Genomic DNA, 25,221 nt, shown 5'->3' with positions numbered 1-25,221 from the left:
ATCAAACCTGAACGACCTCAAGACGTACAAATAGAATGCAGCAGTAAAATAAAACTGCATTAAATTCCTTCTCTCTGGCGTAGGCATTTTGCTTGAAAACAAAAAACTACACTCAAGAAAAGATAGCTCTCTCTTTCGGGTCTCTGGCTACCATCGGGCGCAGCCGAAGGAGCCGAGCGCAGAGCAGGAGACGGCGGAAGGAGCCGAGCGCGGGGCGGGGGCCGGCGGAAGGAGCCGAGCGCAGAGCAGGAGCCGGCGGAAGTAGCCCGCGGCCGTCGCTCCTCCGCCGGGGGCGGGGCTCACGCTCGGCACGCTCCGCGCAGGGCATTGTGGGAAGGGCGGCCGGTGCAGCCGCAGCTGCCATCTTTGGGCCTCCGTGCGCTGCGGCCTTCTGGTCGGAGGCGGCCTTCGCGGCGGCTGAGGACCTCGGCGAGCGGCAGCAGGGCCGCCGGCGGCCAGCGTCCCGTCCTCGGGCCTCCGCGGGAGGGCCAGGCGGCGTCCCCGGGCCGAGGCGCCGGCGCGTGCGGGCCGAGTCGAGCGGGAGCCCGAGCGCCGCCCGCCAGGATGGGCCGGTCCCGGAGCCGGAGCTCGTCCCGCTCCAAGCACACCAAGAGCAGCAAGCACAACAAGAAGCGCAGCCGGTCGCGCTCGCGCTCGCGGGACAAGGAGCGCGTGCGCAAACGCTCCAAGTCCCGGGAGAGTAAACGCAACCGGCGGCGGGAGTCGCGGTCCCGCTCGCGCTCCACCAACACGGCGGTGTCCCGGCGCGAGCGGGACCGGGAGCGCGCCTCGTCCCCGCCCGACCGCATCGACATCTTCGGGCGCACGGTGAGCAAGCGCAGCAGCCTGGACGAGAAGCAGAAGCGCGAGGAGGAGGAGAAGAAAGCCGAGTTCGAGCGGCAGCGAAAGATGTGAGCGCCGGGGGGATGGAGAGGGGTGCGGGGATGGGGGATGTGTGCCGCAGCGTGGGCTCGGGGGGTGGGAGTCCTATGGGGGAGGATGGGATGGGGAGATGGGTGAGGGAGAGTGGGCTTGCGGGGATGGGGAGATGCGGGACGGGGAGTGGGGGCTCGAAGAGGAGGAAGCTGGGTGCGGGAGAGCGCGGCGATCCCGGAGATGGCGGGAGAAGAACTCCAGAACCAGCCCGAGAGGTGTGGCGCGAAAGACCCACGAGGTGGCTGCGGAGGAAGACCGCGGGGCTCCAGCAGGAAAGGCTTAGCGATTTTGGCGCGAGACCGGGGAGAGTCCCGGAAGTAGGGGTGGCGAGCGAGCGAGCGAGGTCGGAGCGCTGCGCCGGCGCGAGAGGCGGGACTGAGCTGGCCCCGAAGCGTGGATGCTGCGCGCGCGCTAGCCCACTTGCAGAAGCAGGGAGAGGAATTAGCCCCTGGGATTCGGATTGCAGCTGGCCAGAAGCCGCCTTCCGTTGAAGTTTAAATTGAAAACTGGCCTCAAAGACACTTTCGGTGGGCCACCAAAAGAAGATAGTTTTACTTTAGTCTGCCTCTGTTGTTAAAGATGTGGCTGACTCTTTCCTTTCTTAGGGCCTTTATCCCCGCCCCCTCCCTTTGAGATGTAAAGACAAAAGAAAATTACAAATCTTTAGGGTACTCTAGAATGCCTTTGGCCCCTGAATTCACGTGTGTACCCAGCTTTCCAAATACTGCCTGCCCCTTTTATATTTTACTCTTGCTTTATATTCTAGCAATTATGTGCGAGCCTGTCATTTTCCCCCACTGTAGTGTGCGTGTTTAGAAAGCGTTAGAATATTTGGTATGTACGTAGGAAAAATCAGTTTACAGTAAGACCCTCATTTGGAATTCTGTTTGTGTACAGTCAAAGTCACCTCTCAGGTGTCCTTGGATATGAGAGTAGATGTGAACAACCCAAATTGAATGAACTTTTGGTTTTGAAATGTAGAGCCTTGAGCCGGGCGTGGTGGCGCATGCTTGTAATCCCAGCGCTTGGGAGGCTGAGACAGGAGGATCGCAGGTTCGAAGCCAGCCTCAGCTACTTAGTGAGACCCTGTTTCCAGATAAAGTATAAAATAGGTCTAGAAGTATAGCCCGGAGGTAGAAAGCCTCTTCCACCCCCAGTACCATAAAAATAAATAAATAAATAATAATAATAATAATAATAATAATAAAAACAAAGAAATGTAGAGCTTTGCCTGGCAGAAAGGTGCACACCTGTAATCCCAGCCACTAAGGAGGCTGGAGCAAAAGGATCTGGAAGTTGATGGCAGCCCAGCAACATTTCAAACCCCCCCCCCCAACAACAACAAAAGGATAGAACGTTAATATTATTTTCTTAAAAGATTATGGTATTTTGGGGGGGACATTCAATTCTCAAAAGCACATGGAAAAGTAGAATTAAGAGATAATGCTAACTCGTTTATTTGTACGTCCTTCAGTGAATATCAAGAAAGTGCTCTTGAGGCAGGATCATTGATGAAATTATGATTTCCTTGAAAGGACTTTATGTGTATGGAATTGTCCAAGGTATATTTTACTCTGCCTGGGTGTGTAGTTTGTAGATTTTCTAGCAGACCTTGTTTTCAGAAGCAAAATTACTAAAAGTAGGGGACTAAAGCATAGCTACTGTTTTGCTGTCAGCATTCCTTTAAAACAAGTGCAGCTCTTAAACATTTTCTCCCCTTTGAACTGTCATACCCAAGCAAGGGTCTTTGTAGACCCTTAGCTGCAAAGATACAGTTCTCAACTATCAATAGGAAATGTGAAAAATTAGCTGAAACATCTCTGAGATGAGTTTTTTTTTCCCATGTGAAAACAAAGGAGACTTCTAAAGAGTTAATTTGCCTTTCACTGAAAAGTCAAGACTTGGAAAAGTGAAAGGAAACTTGATGTGCAGAGAATAATTAGACGCATTTAGCAGTCTATAGTGGATGACAGAGGAGAAATCCAGGGTTGAAATGATGGCAGAGAGCAGCTGTGCGGTTCTAGGTTGAAACAGACTGCCTTTAGTGTGTAGGAGGGGAAAGGGGGAACGGGTAATGGCCACCTAAACACAATTCCTGTGTGCCACAGACACTGCTTAATACCGTCTAATGCCTGGCCTTAGAATAATGCATTAGAAAGCACTGGAAAGACGCGCTTGTTAGGAATGGGCGTGGAGCAGTTGTCTACAAATCCCTGTTGGTTAGTGTGGTCATGTAACTAGTATTTTATTGATCATTTAGCAAGAGTCAGACATTGTGCTAGATGCTGCTAACAAAGGTGATTGGCTTCTTCTGAGAGCTTGATCTAGCTTAAAGACAGACAACAGATGGATGACAACATAGTTCACTGATAATTATGTGACTGCTAAAGAATATGCTGGGTAGGTTTAGATGTCCTGAAGAACGAGTGGATATTTTTGAACTACAAAAGAGCCTCCTTCTCCCACCATTGCCAAAATAAAAAGTATGAAAGGAAATGGTCTCGAAGTGAGATAATGAGATGTTGTTGGCTCAACATGAAGTTTATAACTACTAAAGTGATAGAAGGATGAAAGGTAATAGAGGCTGGAAATCATTGGAGGGTTCTTGTGTGTCCTAATGTAGAGCTTTGATTTCATCCTAGAAATAGGAAAGATTTTGAGCAGCTAAATGGCATCGTACCCTCACTCCTTTGTGTGTGGGGGAGCTACTGGGAATTGCGCTCAGGGGCACTCTACCTCGAGCTGCAACCCCAGCCCTGTTTCATATATATTGTTTTGAAACATGGTCTCACCAGGTCGCTAAGAGTCTCACTACTTGTTGAGGTTGTCCTAGAACCTGTGATCCTCCTGTCTTAGTCTCCCAAGTTCTAGAATTCCAGCTGTGCACCTCCAAGCCTGGCTTCCCACCCTTTTTAAGATCTTTGACTGAGTCTGGTGTGATGGTACACACCTATAATACCAGTACTTGGAGATTGAGAGGAAGATCACAAGTTTGAGGTCAGCCTCAGCAACTTAGTGAGACCCTTGGTAACTTAGACTCTATTTCAGAGTAAAGAAGAGAAAGGGCTGGGGATGAAAGTCAAAGGTAGAATGCTTCTGGGCTCAATCTCCAACCCCAAAATAAAGAAAACAACAAAAAGATCACTGATAGTTGGATAGGATGCAAATGAAGTCAAGAGATAGATACGGGAAGTTGAGGCGAGAATAGTAAAGGCAGTTGTTACTTGTTTAAGTAACATTTGGAGCTTGTCAAATTGTTTATACCACATAAGGGCAAGGAAGCATTAATGTTGGCTCTCATGTTTAAAATGTGACTATTACAAATCACCCAGCAAATGCTTACTGTGGTGTGTCTGCTGAGGGCTGAAAAGTCAGAAACGTGAGTACTGATGAAGGAAGGTGGGTGCTACTTTTGGGTGTTCTGAGCTTATCTAAGTTGCTTCTGTGGGACTGAAACCTAGGGAGATGGGGTTTTCATGTGAAACCCTGAGGATGCCTGGAATAACCCAGGGAGAGCCTGAAGAGGGAAAAGCACGTGGTTTCAGGGACTGAACGGACCTTAGGGAATGTATTTGCGGTGTTTTTTTTTTTTTTTTTTTTTTTTTTTATTTGCCATGGTGGAAGCAGAGGAGAAACTAGAAGAATATTTAGTGTCGAGAAACAGTAAAGTTAGAGCCATTTTTTGGGTTTAAGCATTCAGGAAGTCTGGTACCATTGGAGACAAGATTGCTTTGCCATTTGTAATTCAGAGTGAGGCCTTCAATAAATTGCCTCTGAACTTGTTTTCTTGTCTCTGTGGCGGAGATACTTGTCTTGCTTATTGTGAAGATTGGAGAAGTTGTATTTCATACATAATGCTTGGCATATAAGGGTCTTTATAATATTATTAACAAACCTACATGCCATCAGAGAGCCTGCTGAGTTTAAGATGTGAATTTATGAGTTACAGTCTTGATTCAATAAAAGGTAGACCTTTAGGTTGTTTTTTTGATAGCTAATTCAAGATTAAAATTAAATTTGGAGCTGTCTCCAGTCTGTGTGTCCAGCCATTCTCTGCGATTCCCTCTCTTGACTACAGGTATTAACATTTATTTTCTTGCCCTGTTTCTGAGATGACTATTTGCATGTTATATTAACTGGAAAAACTGAACAGCTAAGAATTACTTGGAGCAAATCAGGAAAATATTAATGGTCTAGTAACTTTATCTTTTCCTATATAGGCTTGAATATTGTTAGTATTTAACTGTGTGACAAATTAATAGCCTTCTAAATTAAGAGAGAAACTTCTCTGAGATGTACTTAGTGATTTTTAGAAGACTTTGTGAAGAGCTCATTGTAAGGGCAAAGAACTTGTAATCAGATTTAGTATGTGGAATTATACATTTTGGGAGGCTAGTGCTTTGAGACAGCACAAAGGCCTAGCTATTGATAAGAACTTTTATAGGTTTTTTTATTTCTAACTAGTCATTTTGGTAGTTACTTGTGAATATCTTTGCCAGTCACGATTGTCCTGGAGAAACAGTGTAGGGCAGTACAGTACTTCTAAGATCATTAGCTGTGAAGTGTTCCAAGGTTCCTAGTCACACATTGACTGTGTTGAATCCAGAAACTCAAACTCCTCAGATTCAGCTTCCTCATTAAAAATTAGGGCATCAGTGCCCACCTCTTAGGAATACATGTGCCACTGAAATGCTTTCACGGTGTATAAAGCTCTTGGAATGGTATTTAGTACCTATTAGTACTAAGTACTGTTGGCTAATAACTGTACGTCACTTCCTAGAAGTGAGCCCTTGGGATTGGGTTCCCACAATTTAAAGACGTCTTAAAATAATAGTGTCACTTGCTCTATATTAAGTCACACTCTGATTTAATAGTTCTGAAGTGCTGTGTCTTTCACATTTTAATACTTAATGTTTTTAAGTTGATTATGAGTAGTCTTAAAATCCTGAAGAATGAAAGACATGACGCTACCATTTCCATTGAATAACACTTGAAGATTTTTATTGAACCCTGTTAACAGTAGCACAGATTTTTGGTAACAAGAATTGAGTGGAAAAGTCTGAGAAAGGATGACAGCCTGGTGTGTTGTTGCACGCCTGTAATACCAGTACTTGAGATGGGAGGGTCACAAGTTCAAGGCCAGCCTCACCAACTCAGAGTACAAAGGACTGGGGATGAAGCTTGGAGGTAGAAAGCCCCCAATTCACCAATCACTAGTGCCCCCAAAAAGGTGGTGGGTGAGGTGACAGTGCCCATATCAAGTGTTTCAGGGACCAGACACTAAAGTGTTTTGGTTGCCCTCCCCTTCAAGAAAGTTCTAATGCCTCATGGGAGTAAGCCTATAACAGTGGTTCTGTCATTGATTATGGTGATCAAATTGTGGTGATAATAAAGTAAAGGTGAACTTATGCTTAATTCATATATATATAATATATATATCATATATATATATATATATATATATATATATATATATATATATGTATCTATGTATGCCTGTTGGTTTTCTGGATTAAGTGTGTGGGATAAGGTGGTATTGTGCTTTAAATGTTTAAACACTGGTTCTAAAAATAGATGGTAATTTTTTTTCCTGAATTCTGAAGTAGTATATTTAGTTCTACCAAAAATAACAGCAAAAAAAGTACCTTCTTGAAGTACTCGTTTGGGAACAGTTTGGCTGGGTGCCCTTACCTTGCTGTCCTTTGCTTAGGGACCCATCAGCCAGGCTTCATTTAAGGCAGTCAGGGTGGGATGCCCTGCAGGCCCTCCAGGAACAAAGGGAGATAAGCAGCCTGTGAGAAACTGCAGGGGTCCCTTTCACACCCTCCCTCCCTGCCTGGGACTTCCCCTTGCCCTCCCTTTGGGCTATAAAACCCTGTGCTGTGGTTCAGTTTGACTCCGGGTCAGCGTAGCAGCTCCACGTCTGCTCCCCTGTCCTCTGGCCCTGAGAGTGGTGGGATCAGGTGGGAGTGGAAGTGCAGGGAGCAGGCATCATTGCTGATTTGGGGTTTGCTGTAAGTAATAAACTGAAATTTCTTGGTGTGTTTTCTAATGGATTTACTATATGGAAATGCCCGGTTAGTGTCTGTGCTATTGCTCAGAGATGGTGTGACTGCCTGACCAAAACCCTGAATGTATCTCAGGCCTCTCCCACTTTTAATAAATGCCTAGTTGGAAGCTTTTCTACTGGTGAGCTAACCTAGAGCCTTATATTTTCCTTCCTTTCCACTTTGCATAGAAAGTTTTAATTGAACTTTTACATTGCCTTTCTTTTGAGTAATACTGTTTCCCTTAACATTGGTAATTAAGAGTTGCCGCATACTGTGCTTTAAAGTTTCTTTTTAGCTTCTCTACATTTACTGGTTTCATAAGAATCAACTAGCAAAAGTATGTGGGTATATGTGCATATTTTTAAATATGCCAAGATTGTACACTCGGAAGTAGACTATTATTGCGCTTCTGTACCCATTGTTATGTTCAGCATTTGGCGTCTTTGGTCATTTCATATATTTCTTCCTTCTCTTTGTATAAAATAGGGAGGCATTTCATATTGAGTATCATTTAATTTCCATTGAATTGAAGTCACTTTTTAAAATGCTTCTTGTGATTCGTCTTTAACACAGTGGAGAGCATTGGCTCTTTATTGTAGCTACCCTAATCCTGTAGTTAGTTGGAAGCTAAGAAAAGTAGCATGGTAAGTCTAGGACTTTCATATGCATTTTTTGAAATTTAGTTCTGGGAAGTTTTTTTTTTTTTTAAGCAAATAAAAGAATCTTCAGAGTTGACTTTTCAAATATACAGGACCTTAAGAGAAAGTAAACTCTCTAGAACCTGCTGTCTTTTTGATAGATGTAGAGGATAAATGTAGAAAGTAAAAATGAATCAGAAATTTGAATATACATTGGTATTAGGGTGGCATCACTATGAATGAGTAACTAGTTGATGTAAACTCTTGGGTGGGAATTGAATCACCCTTAAGAATAGAATTGAGTCGAAGTGGATTGAGGTATTTAAAGGTCACAAAGAAACTAGAAAGTCTGTACTAAACGTATGAATTGAACGGCTGTCTCATACATATGTATGTCAAATGAGTCGTCAGTAGGTATAAAAGTTGCTGGTTTTATTTAGTTTGGTGGGTTGTGAGACAGTTGAAGCATTAGTGAGTTGTCTTTTTAGTATTTAGATGTATTTCAAGACCCTCAGAATTTATCCATTCAGCACAAATATTCTCTCAGTATGCTGTTCAATAGAAATATGTGAGCAAAATAATTCAGTATAAAATGTTCCAGCATCTGGTTATAAAGAAACCAGTAGAATGAATTTCAGTTTAGTCTCAATTAAAAATACTTGCGATCTTATGTTTTTCTTAGAACTAATATTTGGTTCAGACTAGCCACGTGACTAGTGGATATCATTAGTATAAAATGTATAGGATTTCCAAGATAGTGCCTTGATAAACATCGGTATGTTTAAGACAGGATTTTGAGTGACTAAGTTGCTTTATAGTATTAAAATTATTAACACAGTATTATGCTTTATTAGGCTTTGATAAGAAAGTATATTTCCACCTTTTTACTTTCCTATCTCCAAAAGAGCTTTTAACTGAAAATTAGTTAGCAAAAGAAAGAAATGCTCAGTTAGAAGATAGAAAGTTCAGAACCTAATTTGGTCAGTATTTTGCATTACAGTTACATAGTGTTCACAATGCTATTACTTCATTCTTCCAGTCTTTTTATTCCATCTTATGTTTAAGGGGAAAGGACAAATGAATTTAACTAGTGTGAATTGCCAGGCACTTAGTGAATTCTCCTGAGTTTCTGTAGATTAACCCTTAGACTGAGTTGATTGGCCAGTGAGCAAATACATGTATCTTAACAGCTTGTCTTTGTTATAAAGTTGGTAACAAAAGTAGAATTCCTATTTCAGGTTTACAGTTCCTAAATGGAAACCTGTGAGTTAGGCTCTTTGTATATACCCTTGTTTCTGTATTTAAAATGTTAAGGGGGCCGGGCGTGGTGGCGCATGCTTGTAATCCCAGTGCTTGGGAGGTGGAGACAGGAGGATCATGCAGATTCGAAGCCAGCCGCGCTGGCTTAAGAGACCCTGTTTCCAAAAATATAAAGTATAAAATAGGTCTGGCAGTGTAGCCCAGAGGTAGAAGGGCTTCTAGGAACGCCAGTGTGAGGAGGTTTTATATTTATTTGAATTTCTGTATTAACACCAGGATATAATATTTAAAACCAGGCTCAGTGATTTAGTGTACTTGATGCTAGTGTTTTAATTTTTAGGTTTTAAAAATATTTTCAAAGTAAATTTTTTTCTACTTTGTTTGCCAGTCGACAGCAGGAAATAGAAGAAAAGCTCATCGAGGAAGAAACGGCACGAAGAGTAGAAGAGTTGGTGGCCAAAAGGGTAGAGGAAGAATTGGAGAAAAGGAAGGATGAGATTGAGCGCGAAGTTCTCCGGAGGGTGGAAGAGGCCAAGCGCATCATGGAAAAGCAGTTGCTCGAAGAACTCGAGCGACAGAGACAAGCTGAGCTTGCCGCACAGAAGGCTAGAGAGGTAACGCTCGGTCGTTTGGAAAGTAGAGACAGTCCATGGCAAAACTTTCAGTCGGTGTGCCTCCTGCTCAGTTCAGAAAGAGATGGAATACAGACTATCTAATTCCTTTCTCATCTAAACTTACATTGCTGCTAATTTTTTTAGCCTATTCAGAAGCGCTTGACTGATACTTAAAGTTACTTTCATAAAACTCATTCAAGGATACTTTTTAATTTACCAGAACTGGCTTACATATTTGAGAAGTGTTTGAAACTTTTGCCATGGCTGCAGGACTTAATTCTTTCTGGGAGGGTGGGAGAGCCAGGGAGTGGTAAAGGGAAAAGGTTCAAAATCCACCTGTGGTCGTATATTCTTTTCTGTTTATCACTCTTATCAACCAGACTGTGAGAGGCTTTTGCCTGCAGTCAGATTACAAAGAGCAGGGCCTAACTGAGCGACAGCACCTGCTTTTGATAAATAGGATTTCTTACTCATCTCTTTTCCTCTCTCATCCCCCACCTTCTCCCCCAAATCCTGCTTCAACACAGTGGACTAATTCTAGCATTCTGATCATAAGGCCCTCCATTTTCCTAATGTGTTTCAAGGAATCTTTTTAGGAAAAATGTCCAGAATATTCATCCACTTTTTTTAGAAACTACTAACAACTCCTTTTTTTCTCTAGAGAGTTATGAAGGAACAGGTTGTCCTTGTCTGGAGTCAAGCTAAACACATGATTTGTTTTATCAGCAGCTGGAGCAGAAGTTGAAAATGTCTTTCTGTGAGACAGTAATTTGCTACTGAAGCTTTATGGCTTGTTTGCATGATTACTCCAGGATTCCAAAACTCGGTGAAAGTCACTGGGACTCTCAAGGCCAATTATTTGAGAGCACTGAGTGTCCATCAACGTAGTTTGTGTATTGGCTATGAATCCTATCGGTGTGATATAGAAAATCTTAGAGTCAATTCTTGAACCTGAAATATTTTACTTAAAATACTTGACTTATGGTAATTTTTCATGCTGGCATTATTGTGGACAAGTTGACTTAGTGTTAAATCTCTTTGCTTTCCAGTAAGCTTAGCTGGTAAAATGCATTTTCCCTTGTCCTGTTTTTAACTAGATAAACCTGTCTATATTTACAGTGGATTTCCCAGTCTATGGAATTGAATGTATGCAATTTTTATTTATGTTGGTGCTTTTGAATAATGAAGATATGTTGGAGTAATTGTGCTGTCTTGTAGCGAGTTATTAATCATAGTAAGATTTTTTTCTCTTCATTTGCTTTTTGTTTCATATTAACAATTTTTTTTTTAACACGGACACAACCCTTGACAAGTCTTTTCAAATTTTAAAATTATTTGACTATGTATGCTGTGATCTGAACACTGCCCAAATCATCCAGCAGTCTTCATACAGTTTGCATTATAAAATTTCATTAAATTCTCCAAGCAAAAGTAAACTACAGAATTTTACTTCCTAACCATGCATCCCCTGGATTCCTGAATTTGAGTTCAGACTGTAGATGACAGTATAAGCTGCCTTTAGAAATTGTCGACATCTGAATGTTAAGTCCATTTTCCCCATGGAAGAAGCCCTTAGTTCCATGAAGTATGGATTACCATTTGTATTTTTCACTAACAGTAAATGTATTTTTCTTATTAATTGTTTGCCTTAGGAATGATGAATTACATTTTTTTGTTCCTTCTTACCATAAACATCTGCATTCCTCAGCTCAGCCTTCCTTGTATGTTGTTTCTTTATAAATGGTTGAGCTGCTGATGCAGGTATTGCCAAGCTAACAGTACAAATCATTTTAAAGAGGAAGCTGGCGCGTATGGCAGCCGAGGAGCACACTCTGCAGGACACTGGACAAGACAGTAAATATTCAACTTTTAATGCTGATTAAAGGAGTATAGGTAAAGAATACGTAGGTATACATAATTGGTGAGACAAATATTCACTTTATTTATATTTTATATATTATTTTTTTAATTTGGTAAATACTATCCAGTTTTGTAGTTGTCCTTGTTGATTTGTGTGATATTAAAATGTTAGTAATAATTGCCAGGAAACTATCATTAGGGAGGGTTTAGTCGGTTGCTGTTTGGACTGGGAGGGATGATTTAAATTTAGTGCTAGAAACCAATTTTAGTGGCTGCACAGTTTATCATTTGTCAGACAGAAGGTAGCTATAAAGCTACCTTGTAAATAGATCAAAAAAAGTTCAGAGGAAGATTAGTAAATATTATACATAAAAATAAACATTTTGTTTTTCTAATATCTTAACATGTCCTCCCCTTTAGGAGGAAGAACGTGCAAAACGTGAGGAGCTAGAACGAATACTGGAAGAGAATAACCGAAAAATCGCAGAAGCACAAGCCAAACTGGTACGGAGAGGGCGCGTGCAGGGGTGGTCGTGGCTTGGGGTTTCTTTCAGGTTATGTGAGTAATTTTGCATTTTATAAATTGATTTTGGGGCGTGGCTATTTTCAGGGCTACTTTAAAGACATTGGGTTCAAGGCAAAAATAGGGCTAGTTGAATGGGTTTTTACTTCTGATTCAATTCAGAGAGGTTTTTTTTTGTGTGTGTGTGGTGGTACTGGGGATTGAACCCAGGGGCATTATACTTCCCAGCTATACCTCCAGCCCTATTTTTTATTTTAAAACAAGGTCTCACTAAGTTGCAGAGGCCCTACTAAGTATCTGAGGCTGGCTGTGAAGCTGTGATTCCCCCAGTCTCAGCCTACCAAGTACTGGGATTACAAGTGTGCGCCACAATGCCCAGCGAGAATAAGCCTAAGCTTATTCACAGTTCTCTATACCTAAAAAATTAACAGCAAAATTGTGGAGTTATTTACACTCATTTGTGTATAGCACTTTACTTTGCATTAATTGCCTGGGGGACACTTTCAGTCCAAACCATAAGAGATAATATATTTGAGCAAGTATACTGGAGTAATAAATTCTATTTTCTATTCCTAGTCTACAGATACAGAGACTTAAGTAATTACATGTTAGAAATGTAAAGGTCATAAAGAACAAGTTTTAAAGTGTAATAAACCGAGCTGGGTTTGGTGGTGCACATTTGTATTCCCAGCATTCAGGAGGCTGAGGCAGGAACCCAGGTTCTAAGCTGGCCTCAGCTACTTAGTGAGGCCCTCTGCAAATTAGTAAGACCCTGTTTCAAAAATAAATAATAGCTGGGCATAGTGGCGCACACTTGTAATCCCCACACTTGGGAGGCTGAGACAGGAGGACCGCACAGGTTCGAAGCTAGCCTCAGCTACTTAGTGAAGATCTCAATAACTTAGTGAGACCCTGTTTCCAAATATAATATAAAATAGGTCTGGGAGTATTTCCTGGAGGTAGAAAGCCTCTGGGCTCTACCCCCAGTACCACGAAAAAAAACCCCAAAAAACAAAACAACCATATTAAATAAATAATAAAAAGCTGAGTGTGGGTGGCGCATGCTTGTAATCCTAGGATTTGGAAGACAGATGGGATTGCAATTTGCAGACAGCCTCAGTTACTTAGGCCCTTTGCTACTCAGTGAGACCCTGTTTCAAAATAAAGAATAAAGACTAGGGCTCAGGGTATAGCTCGAAGGTAGAATGCCCCTGGGTTCCATGTCCAGTACTGCAAAATAAATACATAAATAAATAATAAAAAATAGGGATGGGGGTGTAGCTCATAGGTAGAATGGCCCTGGATTATTCTTGTTTTCTACTTGTATGTTGGGTATGGCTTGCACACTGTTGCTAGCCTGTGGGTCACACTTAGCACTAGCACTGTTGTGTAGTGTCTGGATTTAGGTGTGACCCGATAGAGACTAGGGAGTGACGCTGTTGCTGATAATTCTCTAAAATGCAGTGAAAGGCGGCACTAGGGGAAAGAGGCTTGAACTTAAGAAAGTTGGTTAGAACTTGACAGCGCATTTAACTGTTTTGAGTGAAGTTAGAGACACGGAATTGTTTTTGGTGAAGGAGCTTTTCCTTTGGTTCTGTTGCTTGTCATGCTGGCAGGGTAAATAGACTGTCTTTTGTGTAAGACGAGACACAAATTGTTAATATAAAAAGGTGATGGCAAGGTATTCATTTAACTTTTCTGATTATATTTTTCCTTTTCCATTTTGAGTGCTGCTCTCTAATCTTATACAAGCTTATTAGGAAATATGACGTAAAATACATTGAGAATCCCATCAGCATTTGGTGTTGGTGAAAGGAATATAATCGTACGCTGTGTACATTAAAGGACTTCACTGGGTAGCTCAGTGGCTGTGTGTTACCTGGTGGGACTGAGTTGTGCTTGCTTCGTGACTTGGTGAATACACCAGCGTGGGCAGTCCATTGTTCTGTGTGCTTCCATAAATCAAAGGGAAGCAAGAGTCGGGACTCTAGAAAGTGATGGAGGAGGAAGAGTGGCCGGTGGTAACTGCTCACTGAAGTCTATATTGAGAAATGCAATTTGATGAGAAGTAAACAACATTAGTTTTTTTTTTTTTTAATAAGTTATTGTATGTATTGTGGCAGGAAAGCCAACTTCATGAAAAATTAGCTAAAAATAGGGGATGTTTGCTAAGTGTTCTAGGTGATGGGAGGTAATTGAACTGCTTGCTCTGGGGTGGCCTGGACACCTTCCTAGAAGAGATGCCCCTGGAGCTGGGCCTTGTGGACAGTTAGATCAAGTTAGGAGGCAGACAAGAGGGGGCATGAAGCAGGACGAGGCCATTCAGAGAGAATGAAAAAAATCAAGAGTGGATGGAATGGGATCTCTTGGGAGAGTGGTACAAGTGGTAATGGTGTGGTAGATCGTGGATGTAGTGGCGCACCAAACTGAATGTGCTAAGAAGTTTGTCTCTAAAGCAGTGTGAAATGAGATTTTGAAAACAGATTAGAGAAAGGGCCCTACAAGGGTAGAGACTAATTACCTGTCAACACTGGCAACCAGTTTCTAATTAAAATGCAGGTAGACATAAAGAGGTTTCATACATAAGTACTGTGAAAAGTAGCTACTCTAATTCCTGAAAGTATTCCTAATCTGGATTAGGAAACAGATCTCTCCCACTTTTTGTTTTTTTCTAATATCAGATTCCAAATTGAAAAAGCTTTTGGGTTTCTTGAAGTACTCTGTGTTGATCAGGGCATAAAGAAAGCCCTTGACACGATAACCCTAGGAATTAAAATAGGAATAACAATTTTAGAAAGTAACAACAAATGGGTAAAAACCAAAATCTTAAAATTGATTCTACTTTTAAGAATTCATTTCATGAATTTAAATCTCATAAAAACAAGTTTATACACAATGATTTTTCCCAGACTATTTAAAATAGTTAAAATTTTCTCTGTTCAACATAAATTACAGTAATGCAGTGGATTTTTCTGTATTTAAAAAGTATTTGATAATACAAAGGAAATACAAAATAGAAAATGGCCAGATACAAACTTATATCTATAATATCCTAATATTTTGGAAACCGTATATTTATATATTTTAAGACAGAAGCCAAAGTGCCAAGAATAGTTATTCTTATTGTAGTCCTGAGTGTAACTTTATACTTGTATCTAGTTTCTATATATTCTACAAGTAATGTAAATCATTTTTATGATCACATAAAAATAATTAGTCAGAAGAGTAAATTTAAGTTCTGAAAAGTTTTTGGTTGGCTCATGTGAAAAAAGTTTTAAAATTGGACCAAATAATGACTGTAATGTTTAGTCATATGGGCTCATTCATGTATGAAAATCATCAGCAAGAGCTCTGTAGTCCACAGGTAGTTTTTACTCATTTTAATTCCACACTGTGTATCAAGATACTTGTCTCGGCATGGTGGCGCACATTTGTAATCCCAGCAATTAGGAGGCTTGGGTTCGCTGACAGCCCTCAGCTACTTAGGCCCTTTGCAACTCAGTAAGACCCTGTTTCAAAATAAAGAATAAAGCCGGGCTTGGCGGCGCACGCTTGCAATCCCTGAGCTTGGGAGGCGGAGACAGGAGGATCGTGCAGGTTTGAAGCCAGCCGCGCTGGCTTAAGAGACCCTGTTTCCAAATAAAAAAATATAAAATTGGTCTGGGAGTGTAGCCCGGAGGTAGAAGGGCCTCCAGGAACCCAGTACCACCAAAAATAATAAAATAAAATAAATAAAGAATAAAAAAATATGACTGTGGGTATAGCTCAGAGGTAGAATGCCCCTGGGTTTCATCCCCAGTACCTCAGAAAAATAAAAGTACTTGTCTCTGCATAAGAAACTATAAAGTACTGAGTAGTACACAGTTGATTTGTAAAACCAAGTAATAATACCAATGCGGCTGGCTTGCAGGCTGGCTTCTAGTACTTGATTATATTGGGAACGCACAGCTATCTTGCTGGAAAGTAGGTAATACGATAGACAATTGAAGTTGTTTTAAAGTAGCATTTACAATTTTTTGAAGTCTCTCATGATATGCTTGGGGAAAACTCAAATATTTTGAAATGTATGTGAATCTTCTACTTCAAAGGGGAAACAGACTTTTAAGAAGATGGTTGATGTTCCTGTGGAATAAAATGCTGTTGTGAGAGATTGTATCAGAACAACCTAAAACTACCCCTGGAGGTAGAACATTAAAGTATGGACCCTGGCTACTTAATCTGCATGTAAACACCTAAACTAAGAGTCAGACTGGCAGGTTTAGTTATAAGTAGCATGCTGGTTAGTGCAAGGATAAATGAATTGTGATAGGTGGGCATTCTTTGAAGTTTTAAAATAAATGCAAATTACAGGTCTTCGATTTATAGATAGCTTTAATAGCAAGTTTGCTTTCTTCTGACCCCTTGCCAAGTTCATTGTGCTCACCACTTTGTACCTCCCCTGTTTAAGAGGGGGACACATAATGTTTGAAAGGTGATGATACATCCACATACTTAAGTATTAAATAAACCAAAGTGGATATTGCAGTTGACAGACAGCTGAGAAGGGTTCTTAGAAAAGTAGAAGCAAAGAGTTTTTTAATTCATGTGCGCTGTAGGCTGGAAAATGCCCCTTCTCTAAAGAACGATACATACCGTAATTTCTAGAATTGGTGAAGGTTTACCTTACAAGTTGTGGGGATGGGAATTCTTTCCTGTGATTGAATATCTTGAGATGGGGGTTTCTCACGGATTAGTTGGTGGATCCTCAATGCCATCACATGTCTTGTAGAGCGAGGCAGAGGGGGATTTGACCACAGCACAGTCAGGGAAGTACGAACAGGGGGACTTGGAGATGGGGTGAGGTGGACTGAGGCCAAGGATCCTGGCACCAGCAGAAGCTGGCGAGGCAAGCAGGAGACTCACTCGGCCTGTGGACACATTAACCCGAGTCTAGCAATACTGACTTCAGACTTCCGGCCTCCAGAACAAATGTGCGCTGAAAATGTAGGTGTGGTTTTGGAATTACATAGAAGCTGGAAGGATTCTGGGCAGAGGATGGAAAGCACACACATCGCTTTAAAAAGACTTGGCAGGAGTATGGGCTTCAAAGGCACTCCTCGGAGGGACATGGAAGCCTGTGAGGAGCTGCCATTGGAAACCAAGGGAAAGAAGTTTTTTTTTTTTTTTTTTGTAGTGATAGAAAACTTGTTGAACTGTGTCTTGTTGTGAGTAGATGACGGCTATTATTTTATATTAATATGCAGCACTGAGGATCAAACCCGGACGTCCTTCTGTTGTTGCCCTTATCCCTTATTTCCCCTTAATTTTACTTTGATACAGGTTCTTGCCAAATTAATTGCCCAGGCTAGCCTCAGATTTGTGATTCTCCTGTCTTAGCCTCCCAGTTGCTGAGATTACGTGTGTGTGCACTTAGCTGGCAGAATTTATAAGGATGATTCTAAGTGTTGAAGGTTCTGCCTGGCTTCTTGCTGCTCATAGTGAAGTAAGTAGCAAGAGGAGATTGAAGAGCAAACTAAGTTTAAAAGAAACCAGAACTTAATGTTTGGGGAAACCCTAGTCTATCAAGATTGTGAGCACTTGCTGGAAAGGAGGTCAAGGCTGTGCTAGACTAGCTCTTGCTGGTGCTGAAGACACCACTTCTGTGACTTGCAAGTTTCCTCACCAGAAGTCAGGCATGGATGAGATCCCCCAGGACAATTGGAGGCCCTATGCCTAAAGGTGTGGCGTACAATGGAGACTGCTCTGCTTTGAATGTCTGCTCTCAAGGCGAAATTGAGAGCTCATTGCCCTGGGGTAGGTGGGACCTCTAGGTCACAGCACCATTCTTATGAATGGATTAGTGCTGATTATGGAAAGGCTTGAGCCAGTGACTTTTATCTCTTGATCTCCCCTGTGTTACACCAATGTTCTCTGGCTGCATGATTCCTTTCACCATGTTATGATACAGCAAAAAGGACCTCACCAGATGCTAGGTGATAGACATCCTGGACCCTAGAACTGAGAATGATTCCTCTTACAGTTTGCCCAGTCTATAGTATTCTGATTTAACAATAGGAAATGGATGAAGACACCACAAAGTTTCTGAGGATACTGTTAGGACCACTATCAACTAGGACTTGAAAGAAACAGAAGGAAGAGACATCAGGAAGGAATGCTGTCAGACTTCCAAAATAATCCACACATTCAGAAAATGGTGATGGGAAGATTGGAGGATATTGGCCTTGAAGGTTGGAGAGATGTGTCCATAAGCCAAGAGGCCCTGGCAGCCATCAGAACCTGGAAGAAACAGGAAACAGATTCTGGCCTTTGCAGGGAGCATGTCCCTGCCAATAGCTTAGTTTTGCTCCCAGGATATAGCTTTTGGACTTTTGGCTCCACCATACATTTCTGTTTCAAGCCATCCAGTTTGTGATTTTTTTTTTTTTTATAGCAGCCTCAGGAAATGAACATGGTTGTAAAGAGAACAGAACATTTTATAGTAGAATGAGCATATATGAGTTGAAACAGCACAGTACTTAGGATCGCTAATAGTAGTATATTTTAAGAGATGGAAAAATATGACACCAGATATGTTTCATTTTTAATTGAGTTTGAAATAAAGTGGTAAGAAAGTGTCAGGTAAGGATTTTCCGTCAGTATGACGGGCTTGTTCCTTGATTATTAAGATAAAAAGGTGATTTATGACTTTATGCTAATTTTAAGTAGCAATAAGGTATTAGTGTGTTGACATTTTAGGACAAACTGGAAACAAGAAACCACTTTGAATCAAACTAGTCAGAAGATGAGGGCTTGTATCCATAACTAGTACTTAGAAACCTTAGAAGAATCGATGGACTTGGTGAGTGATTGGGTATATAGACAGCAAAAATGGGTTAGAAAGACTGTTGTAGGAAGGAGAGAAGACCCTCATGCTAAATATATATATCGATTCCCAATGAGCTAACATCAAGGGATCGCTTGGAATTTAAGTAAAACTTAAGCATACAAAATGAAGTGAACAACCAAGGCAAAAATCTGGACCCCACGGAAGCAGAATTTAGGATACTGACGTTAAAAGAGCCACATCTTCAAAGTACTGCTTTTTGTGGAACCTTAGAACATGAAGTAGAAAGAAGACTGAAGGCGCACATTTCTTTTGGCAGCACTATAGCACAGTGTTTGGAGTCCCGAGGCAGTGTCCTGTGCTCAGTGCCCCAGTGCTCAGTGCCCCTCTGCGCAGTGCTCCTGTGCTCAGTGTCCTGTGCTCAGTGCTAAGTGCCCCCTGTGCAGTGCCCTTGTGCTCAGCGTCCTGTGCTCAGTGCCCCAGTGCTAAGTGCCCCCTGTGCAGTGCCCTTGTGCTCAGCGTCCTGTGCTCAGTGCCCCAGTGTTAAGTGCCCCCTGTGCAGTGCCCTTGTGCTCAGCATCCTGTGCTCAGTGCCCCTGTGCAGTGTCTCGTGCTCAATGCTCCTGAGTTCAGTGTCCTGTGCTCAGTGTTCCTGTGCTCAGTGTCCTGTGTGCAGTGCCCTTGTGCTCAGTGTCCTGTGCTCAGTGCCTCTGTGCGCAGTGTCTCATGCTCAGTGCTCCTGTGCTCAGTGCCCCTGTGCGCAGTGTCTCGTGCTCAGTGCTCCTGTGTTCGGTGTCCTGTGCTCAGTGTTCCTGTGCTCAGTGTCCTGTGTGCAGTGCCCCTGTGCTCAGTGTCGCGTGCTCAGTGCTCCTGTGCTTAGTACCCTGTGTTCAGTGCCCCACACCCCTCTGTACTCAGCATTTTCATGAAGTCATTGCCATTACTTTAAATGGCATCTCTGATGACATTATCCAAAGTTTGTATTTCAAATGCAGTTTAAGATTGTGAAAGTAACAAAAAGGGAATTAAAATGGATTGGGAACAAAGGGATAGAAGGAGTGTGTGGTATGAACTTTTAAAAATACGGTAGCAAATGATATCCCATAAGGATAAATTTGGAATATTGTGTAACCTAAGGAGGTCTACTATTAGCATTATTAAATTGCCACAGAGGTGAAAGGGACCCTTGTGCCTTACTTTTCTGGGTTAATATTTTTTTTAACTTCATGGATGATGAGTGACTTGGAAAAATTTATTCACGCGAATTTCTAAGGGTAGGAACTAATCACATCTAATTTTTAACATTTTTTATTCATTGTTTATCTAAAGTACATTGATATAAATTATCAAGGAATCAAAATGACAAATGGCTGAGATCAGGATTTGTGTTTTAGAAGGTTTAAAATGCCACAAGCTCACTTTTTTTTTTTTTTTTTTTTTTTTTTTTTTTGCGGTACTGGGGATTGAACCCAGGGGCATTGTACCTTCAAGCTATCCCCCCAGCCCTATTTGTTATTCTTTATTTTGAAATACCGTCTCACTGAGTAGCTGAGGCCAGCTGTGATCTGCGGTCCTTGCTCTGAGGTCTCAGCCTCCCAAGCTCGGGTTCCTAGTGTGGGGCGCCACCGCCGGCTGGGTGAACTGGTGAACAGTGAGGGTCCTGTCCTGGCTTGCTGCTGCCTCCGTCACGGCATACCATAATCACTCCCGATAACAAGTACTTTCATCTTTGAATTTTTTGCATTTTATAATTTTTTTGTATAATTTTCAAGCAGTGACTAGAGTTTGGTATCTTTGTCTGCTAAAGGGACATGCTAAAGGACCATTTTGATTAAATATAGGCAGTATAAGATAGAAAATGCTAAAGAAGTTTACTAATATAAGTAGACTTTGGGTAAAGGCGATGTGGGGAGGGATAGCTGGAAGGAGTTCTGTGGCTGTGATGGTCCACCCTCTTGTGCGTGTTCTTCCTGGTCACTCTCAGAGGTGAGTGGCCCGCGGAGGCCAGGCATAATGTCCAGGACAACCGTGACAGTGTAGTGGGTACGTGTGCGCTTGCGCCTCGATCTCTAAGAGAGCCGCCATGATCCTTGGGCACACTGACTAAGTACCGTTCCTCCCCCATGTGAGTACTGATTTCTGTATGAGCGAAACCAAAGAAGGGAGAAGGTTAGTGGAGATTTTCTGACAAGTAAAATAAATCAGAATGGACCAAGTTAGAGGGAGGCTAGGGTTTGGAAAAGTACATAGTGAGTAAGGTGTGGAGTTATATTAGATTTACAGAGGGATGGACAGGAAACCACAGGAAGTAAGTATGTATGCATGTGTGTATTATGGTACTCAGGATGGAGCCCCGGGACATTCTACCTTTGAGCCACACTCCCCAGCCTGCCTATGTACGTATGTATGTATGCATGTATGTATGTACTGGGAATTGAACCCAGGAACATTTACCTTCAATCTACATCCCCAGCCTTAATTTTTTTAATTTCCATTTTTATTTTGAAACAGGGTCTTGCTAATTTGATGAGTCTCACTGCTTGCTGAGACTGTCTTTGAACCTGCTGTCCTCCTGTCCCAGTCCCCCAAGGACTGAGATGTTAAGTGTGTGCTACCACACCTGGCTAGGAGACCAATTTTTAACATGGTGGATAACCACCATGTTTAAATGAGATGACTTAGTCTTCTGTGTGATGAGTCTTATTTGTTAAGGAGTGTAATGCTGTAATGTAACAGAATGCAAATATTTTTATGTAAAGGCAGAATATTGCCGGCTGGATTTTTAAAAAGCATTACATTATTAAGTACATCTAATTAGTGCTATATTATGAGCACCGGGGATTAACTCTTGTCAAGCTGTATGGTCCCAGAGAAATTAAAGCTGTCCCTTGACATTATTCATAACTGTCTCTTGTTTGTGGACCTACATGTAAAGAGACCTGGTTCTTCAAAGTCTAAAGGTAACTTCAGTGCAGTGTAATTTGTATTTTCTGTTTATGAAGGAAGTTACTTTACTTTAGAATTTTTGTTTTTAATCTTTTGATTAGGTAATATCTCATAGTTTAGGATTTTTTAGGGGGAAAATAACCAGTTTCTCTACATTTTCCCCCATCTTCCCACTTCCCATCGGCATTCCCAAAAGGTGTATTCAGTTATGGTTTTATGTTTCCAGTGTTCTTAAAATGCATGTTCAGGCAGATATAAACATATAATACTTTTATTCTCCTCTTATTGCACAGAGGTAGCACACTGCCCACAAGCTGTTTGGTAGTTTGCTTTTACCCTTCAATGGCATATCTTAGAGACTTCAAAGTATTGGGACTTAAAACATTGTTTTTAAGGAAAATATTTGGTGACTAATTTTATCAGAGGAAGAAGGAAGAGGCAAAGAGAAAGCTGTAGAATTTTGGTTAGCAAGGTTGACTTATTTTAAGAATGGGATACAGGAATTTAAATCTGGAGCATGTTGAATTTTGAGAATATATTGGATTCCCAAGGGGGATGTCCATTAGCCAGCTGTAAATATAGCTAGGAAAACTGTGAGAGGGATTGTCAGCGCTCTTTTGGGCTATCTATTCTCCTGCTCACCTGCTCAAGACCTATGAGCTCAGCCTGATCTTCACTGTCTCTAATCTTACTTGATGACAGTGAATCTGATCCATCATTTATCTTCTGTTTTCCAGTCTGCTCCATACTGTCTTAAACTTAACTCTTTGCTTACATATTTACAAGATATTCCCTTTTACTTGTGTGGTACTGGGAATTGAATCCAGGTGCATTCTACCTCAGAGCTACACTTCCAAACCTGTTTTATTTATTTTTATTTTGAAGCAGAGTCTCAGTAAGTTGCAGAAAGCTTCACTAAATTGCTGAGGCTGGTTGAGAACCTGTAATCCCGTCTCAGCTTCCCAAATACTGGGATCACAAGGGTATGCCACCTCACCACCCCTACCTTAGGGAGACCCTGTTTAAAAGAAAAAAAAAAGGTTCAGCCAGGCATGGTGGTGCAAGCTTGTAATCCCAGCATTCGGGAGGATATCCCCAGTAGGATATTTTTTCGTAATTTTCATATTTCTTTATTATAAATATAATTATTGGTAGATAACATAGGTTTGTTCCTTGTAATTGATAAGCTATTATTTGGTGCATTGAAGAAATAGATCATAGGTAAAAGAATAAAATTCTTGCCAACCTCAAAAGATGATTTGTAGAAATTCTTTTTTGTGTGTATGGGGAAATACTGGGGAGTTCTACCAGTAAACCATACCTCCAGCCGTATCTTGATTGATTCGTTGATTGATTTTTTTGGTCCTAGGGATTGGTCCCTGGGGCACTCTACCCTTTTTTATGTTGAAACAGGGTCTTGCTAAGTTGCTGAGGCTAGGTCTGAACCTGTGATCCTCCTGTCTCAGCCTCTCCAGTACTGGGAGTTACATACTTGTGACATTGTGACAGCTTAGGAGTTTCTTTTCATTTTTAGACTAATGTCATTTTTAAAGTCACTTACTTTGGTTCATGAAAATGAGATTCAGAAATGAAGGCATACACCGGGCATGGTGGTGCACGCTTGTAATCCTAGCATTTGGGAGACTGAGACAAGAGGATCTTGGTTTGAAGACAGCTTCAGCTACTTCTTAGTAAGGCCCTCTGCAACTCAGTGAGACACTCTAAAAATAGGGCTGGGGGTACCGTTTGACGGTAGAGTGCCCCTGGGTTCCATTCCCGGTACCTCAAAAATAAAAAAAAGGAAGTAATAGAGTTTAATTTTTTCAGCTTTTTCTCCTCTACCACTTTGCAACTTTGGGCACAATTTGTGAAACATGCTATATTATGTTCATAAGTTGATTGTACTTTGTCACCTGATAACCAAAATATTATGACTAGAAGATATGGCAGTTATAGAAAGTTAAACTTTTTACTTCTAATTTCCAGGCTGAAGAACAGTTGAGAATTGTTGAAGAACAAAGAAAGATTCATGAGGAAAGGATGAAACTAGAACAAGAACGACAACGTCAACAAAAAGAAGAACAAAAAATTATCCTGGGCAAGGGGAAGTCCAGGCCCAAACTGTCCTTCTCATTAAAAACCCAGGACTGAGTTGCAGACTCTGAACTTTTTACAAAGAAAATGGAAAGACTTTGTATGGTAGCTTCATGTTGAAGTGGTTTTTTGTTTTGTTTTTGTTTTTTCTTTTTTCTTCTTCTTTTTTTTTTAATTTGGAAAATCTGGAAAGTTAGCTTGTTCTAATAGGGGCTATGCTCTGTAATCCTTTTTATTTTTCCCCCTCTTAACTTCCATTAAGTCAAATCCTTATCAGATCATTGCTATTCTCTAAAAAGTGATGTATTTTTCACTCATTTGGATTCTGTATCAGTGGTCTGAGGAAGAGCAGATCACTTTGTAATTGTAGATGGTCTGATAAGGTTTTTACTGACCCACTGACTTCAGAGTTATACTCTGCTTACTACGTCATAATGCTGGTTTTTACTGACTTTTTGTTTTTTTATATATTTATAAAAAAAGAAAAAGTTGGTGATTGCATTGGAAAACTCCCAGGGTATTACTGGACCTGTGTGGTGTATTGTCAAATCAGTGTCCTTGTGATACTGTTGGTCTTGATGTTCCTGATAACAGGTAAGGAAACAGATGGTCAACTCTGAAACAAAACATATATTTACATATACATATATATACAGTTCAGTTTTGTCTCTGTTCAATTTGTTTTTATCTCATTGACAAAATCAAACCAGCATTCCCCATTGTGTAAATACATGATTTTGCTGAATAAAGTAAAGTCTTAAATTCATATGTTTAAGCAATTTTTTTTAAAGTTCTGTTAAGTCTTAAAGAGCGTGGTTTACTTTTTGATGGTCAATTTAGAAATCTTAGAACTATGCTATCTTTTCTCTCCTTTATACTTTGAACATAGGGTTTATATGTACATTAAGTATACTTGTGAATTACTATTTAATGGCTATTTTTACAAATATTTACTTAATGCTGATAGACCAATTATTACATCAAGTATTACCTTTAAAAGGACTAGCAACACCTAGAAAGATTTAAATCCTTAAACCTGTGCCTCTGTTTTAGGAAACAAGTATTACCACAAATTACAGTTAATAAAAACTAGAAAAATGCACTTAAAATTTATGGAATATTGAAACATTTTCAAAGAGGGCCATCAGAAAGAACTTAAGCTTTTGTACATTCAAAAAAGGCTAAGGTAGTAAATTCATCCTTGCATGTTATTTTTGAGACAAACACAAACTTTACATGGATTGTCTATTAGTTTTGATTTTGGGGGGGACGTTTTGGGGTTTTTTTTTTTTGCATGTGGAATCTTATGGATGATTCTTAAATTTAATACACTAGAATCTGCCTCATTTATCTTCACATATGTTTTAAGTTTACTGGTATTAAAATGTTTATTCAAGAATAGGATATGGATTTAAAAATGCTACCTGAGATGCATAATGTGTCATAGTAGAGAAAATGCTTCCCAATATTTTTGAGA

General features: G+C 40.8%; 1 protein-coding gene across 1 annotated transcript; it reads left to right on the top strand.

Annotated features, from left to right (window-relative positions):
• Positions 1-564: 564 nt before the first annotated feature.
• On the top strand, positions 565-23,801 carry ARGLU1 (arginine and glutamate rich 1; the record flags this gene model as incomplete). The annotated part of the gene is made up of 4 exons (XM_080689258.1): positions 565-911; positions 9,273-9,498; positions 11,779-11,862; positions 23,637-23,801. 4 exons carry the CDS (start codon positions 565-567, stop codon positions 23,799-23,801), a joined length of 822 nt encoding a protein of 273 aa, XP_080545384.1.
• Positions 23,802-25,221: the final 1,420 nt, after the last annotated feature.

Source organism: Muscardinus avellanarius (assembly GCF_963383645.1).
Source record: "Muscardinus avellanarius genome assembly, chromosome: 2".
NCBI lineage: Eukaryota > Metazoa > Chordata > Mammalia > Rodentia > Gliridae > Muscardinus > Muscardinus avellanarius.
The sequence above is the reverse complement of the archived record's forward strand: the minus strand, read 5'-3'. Positions and strand labels throughout refer to the sequence as shown.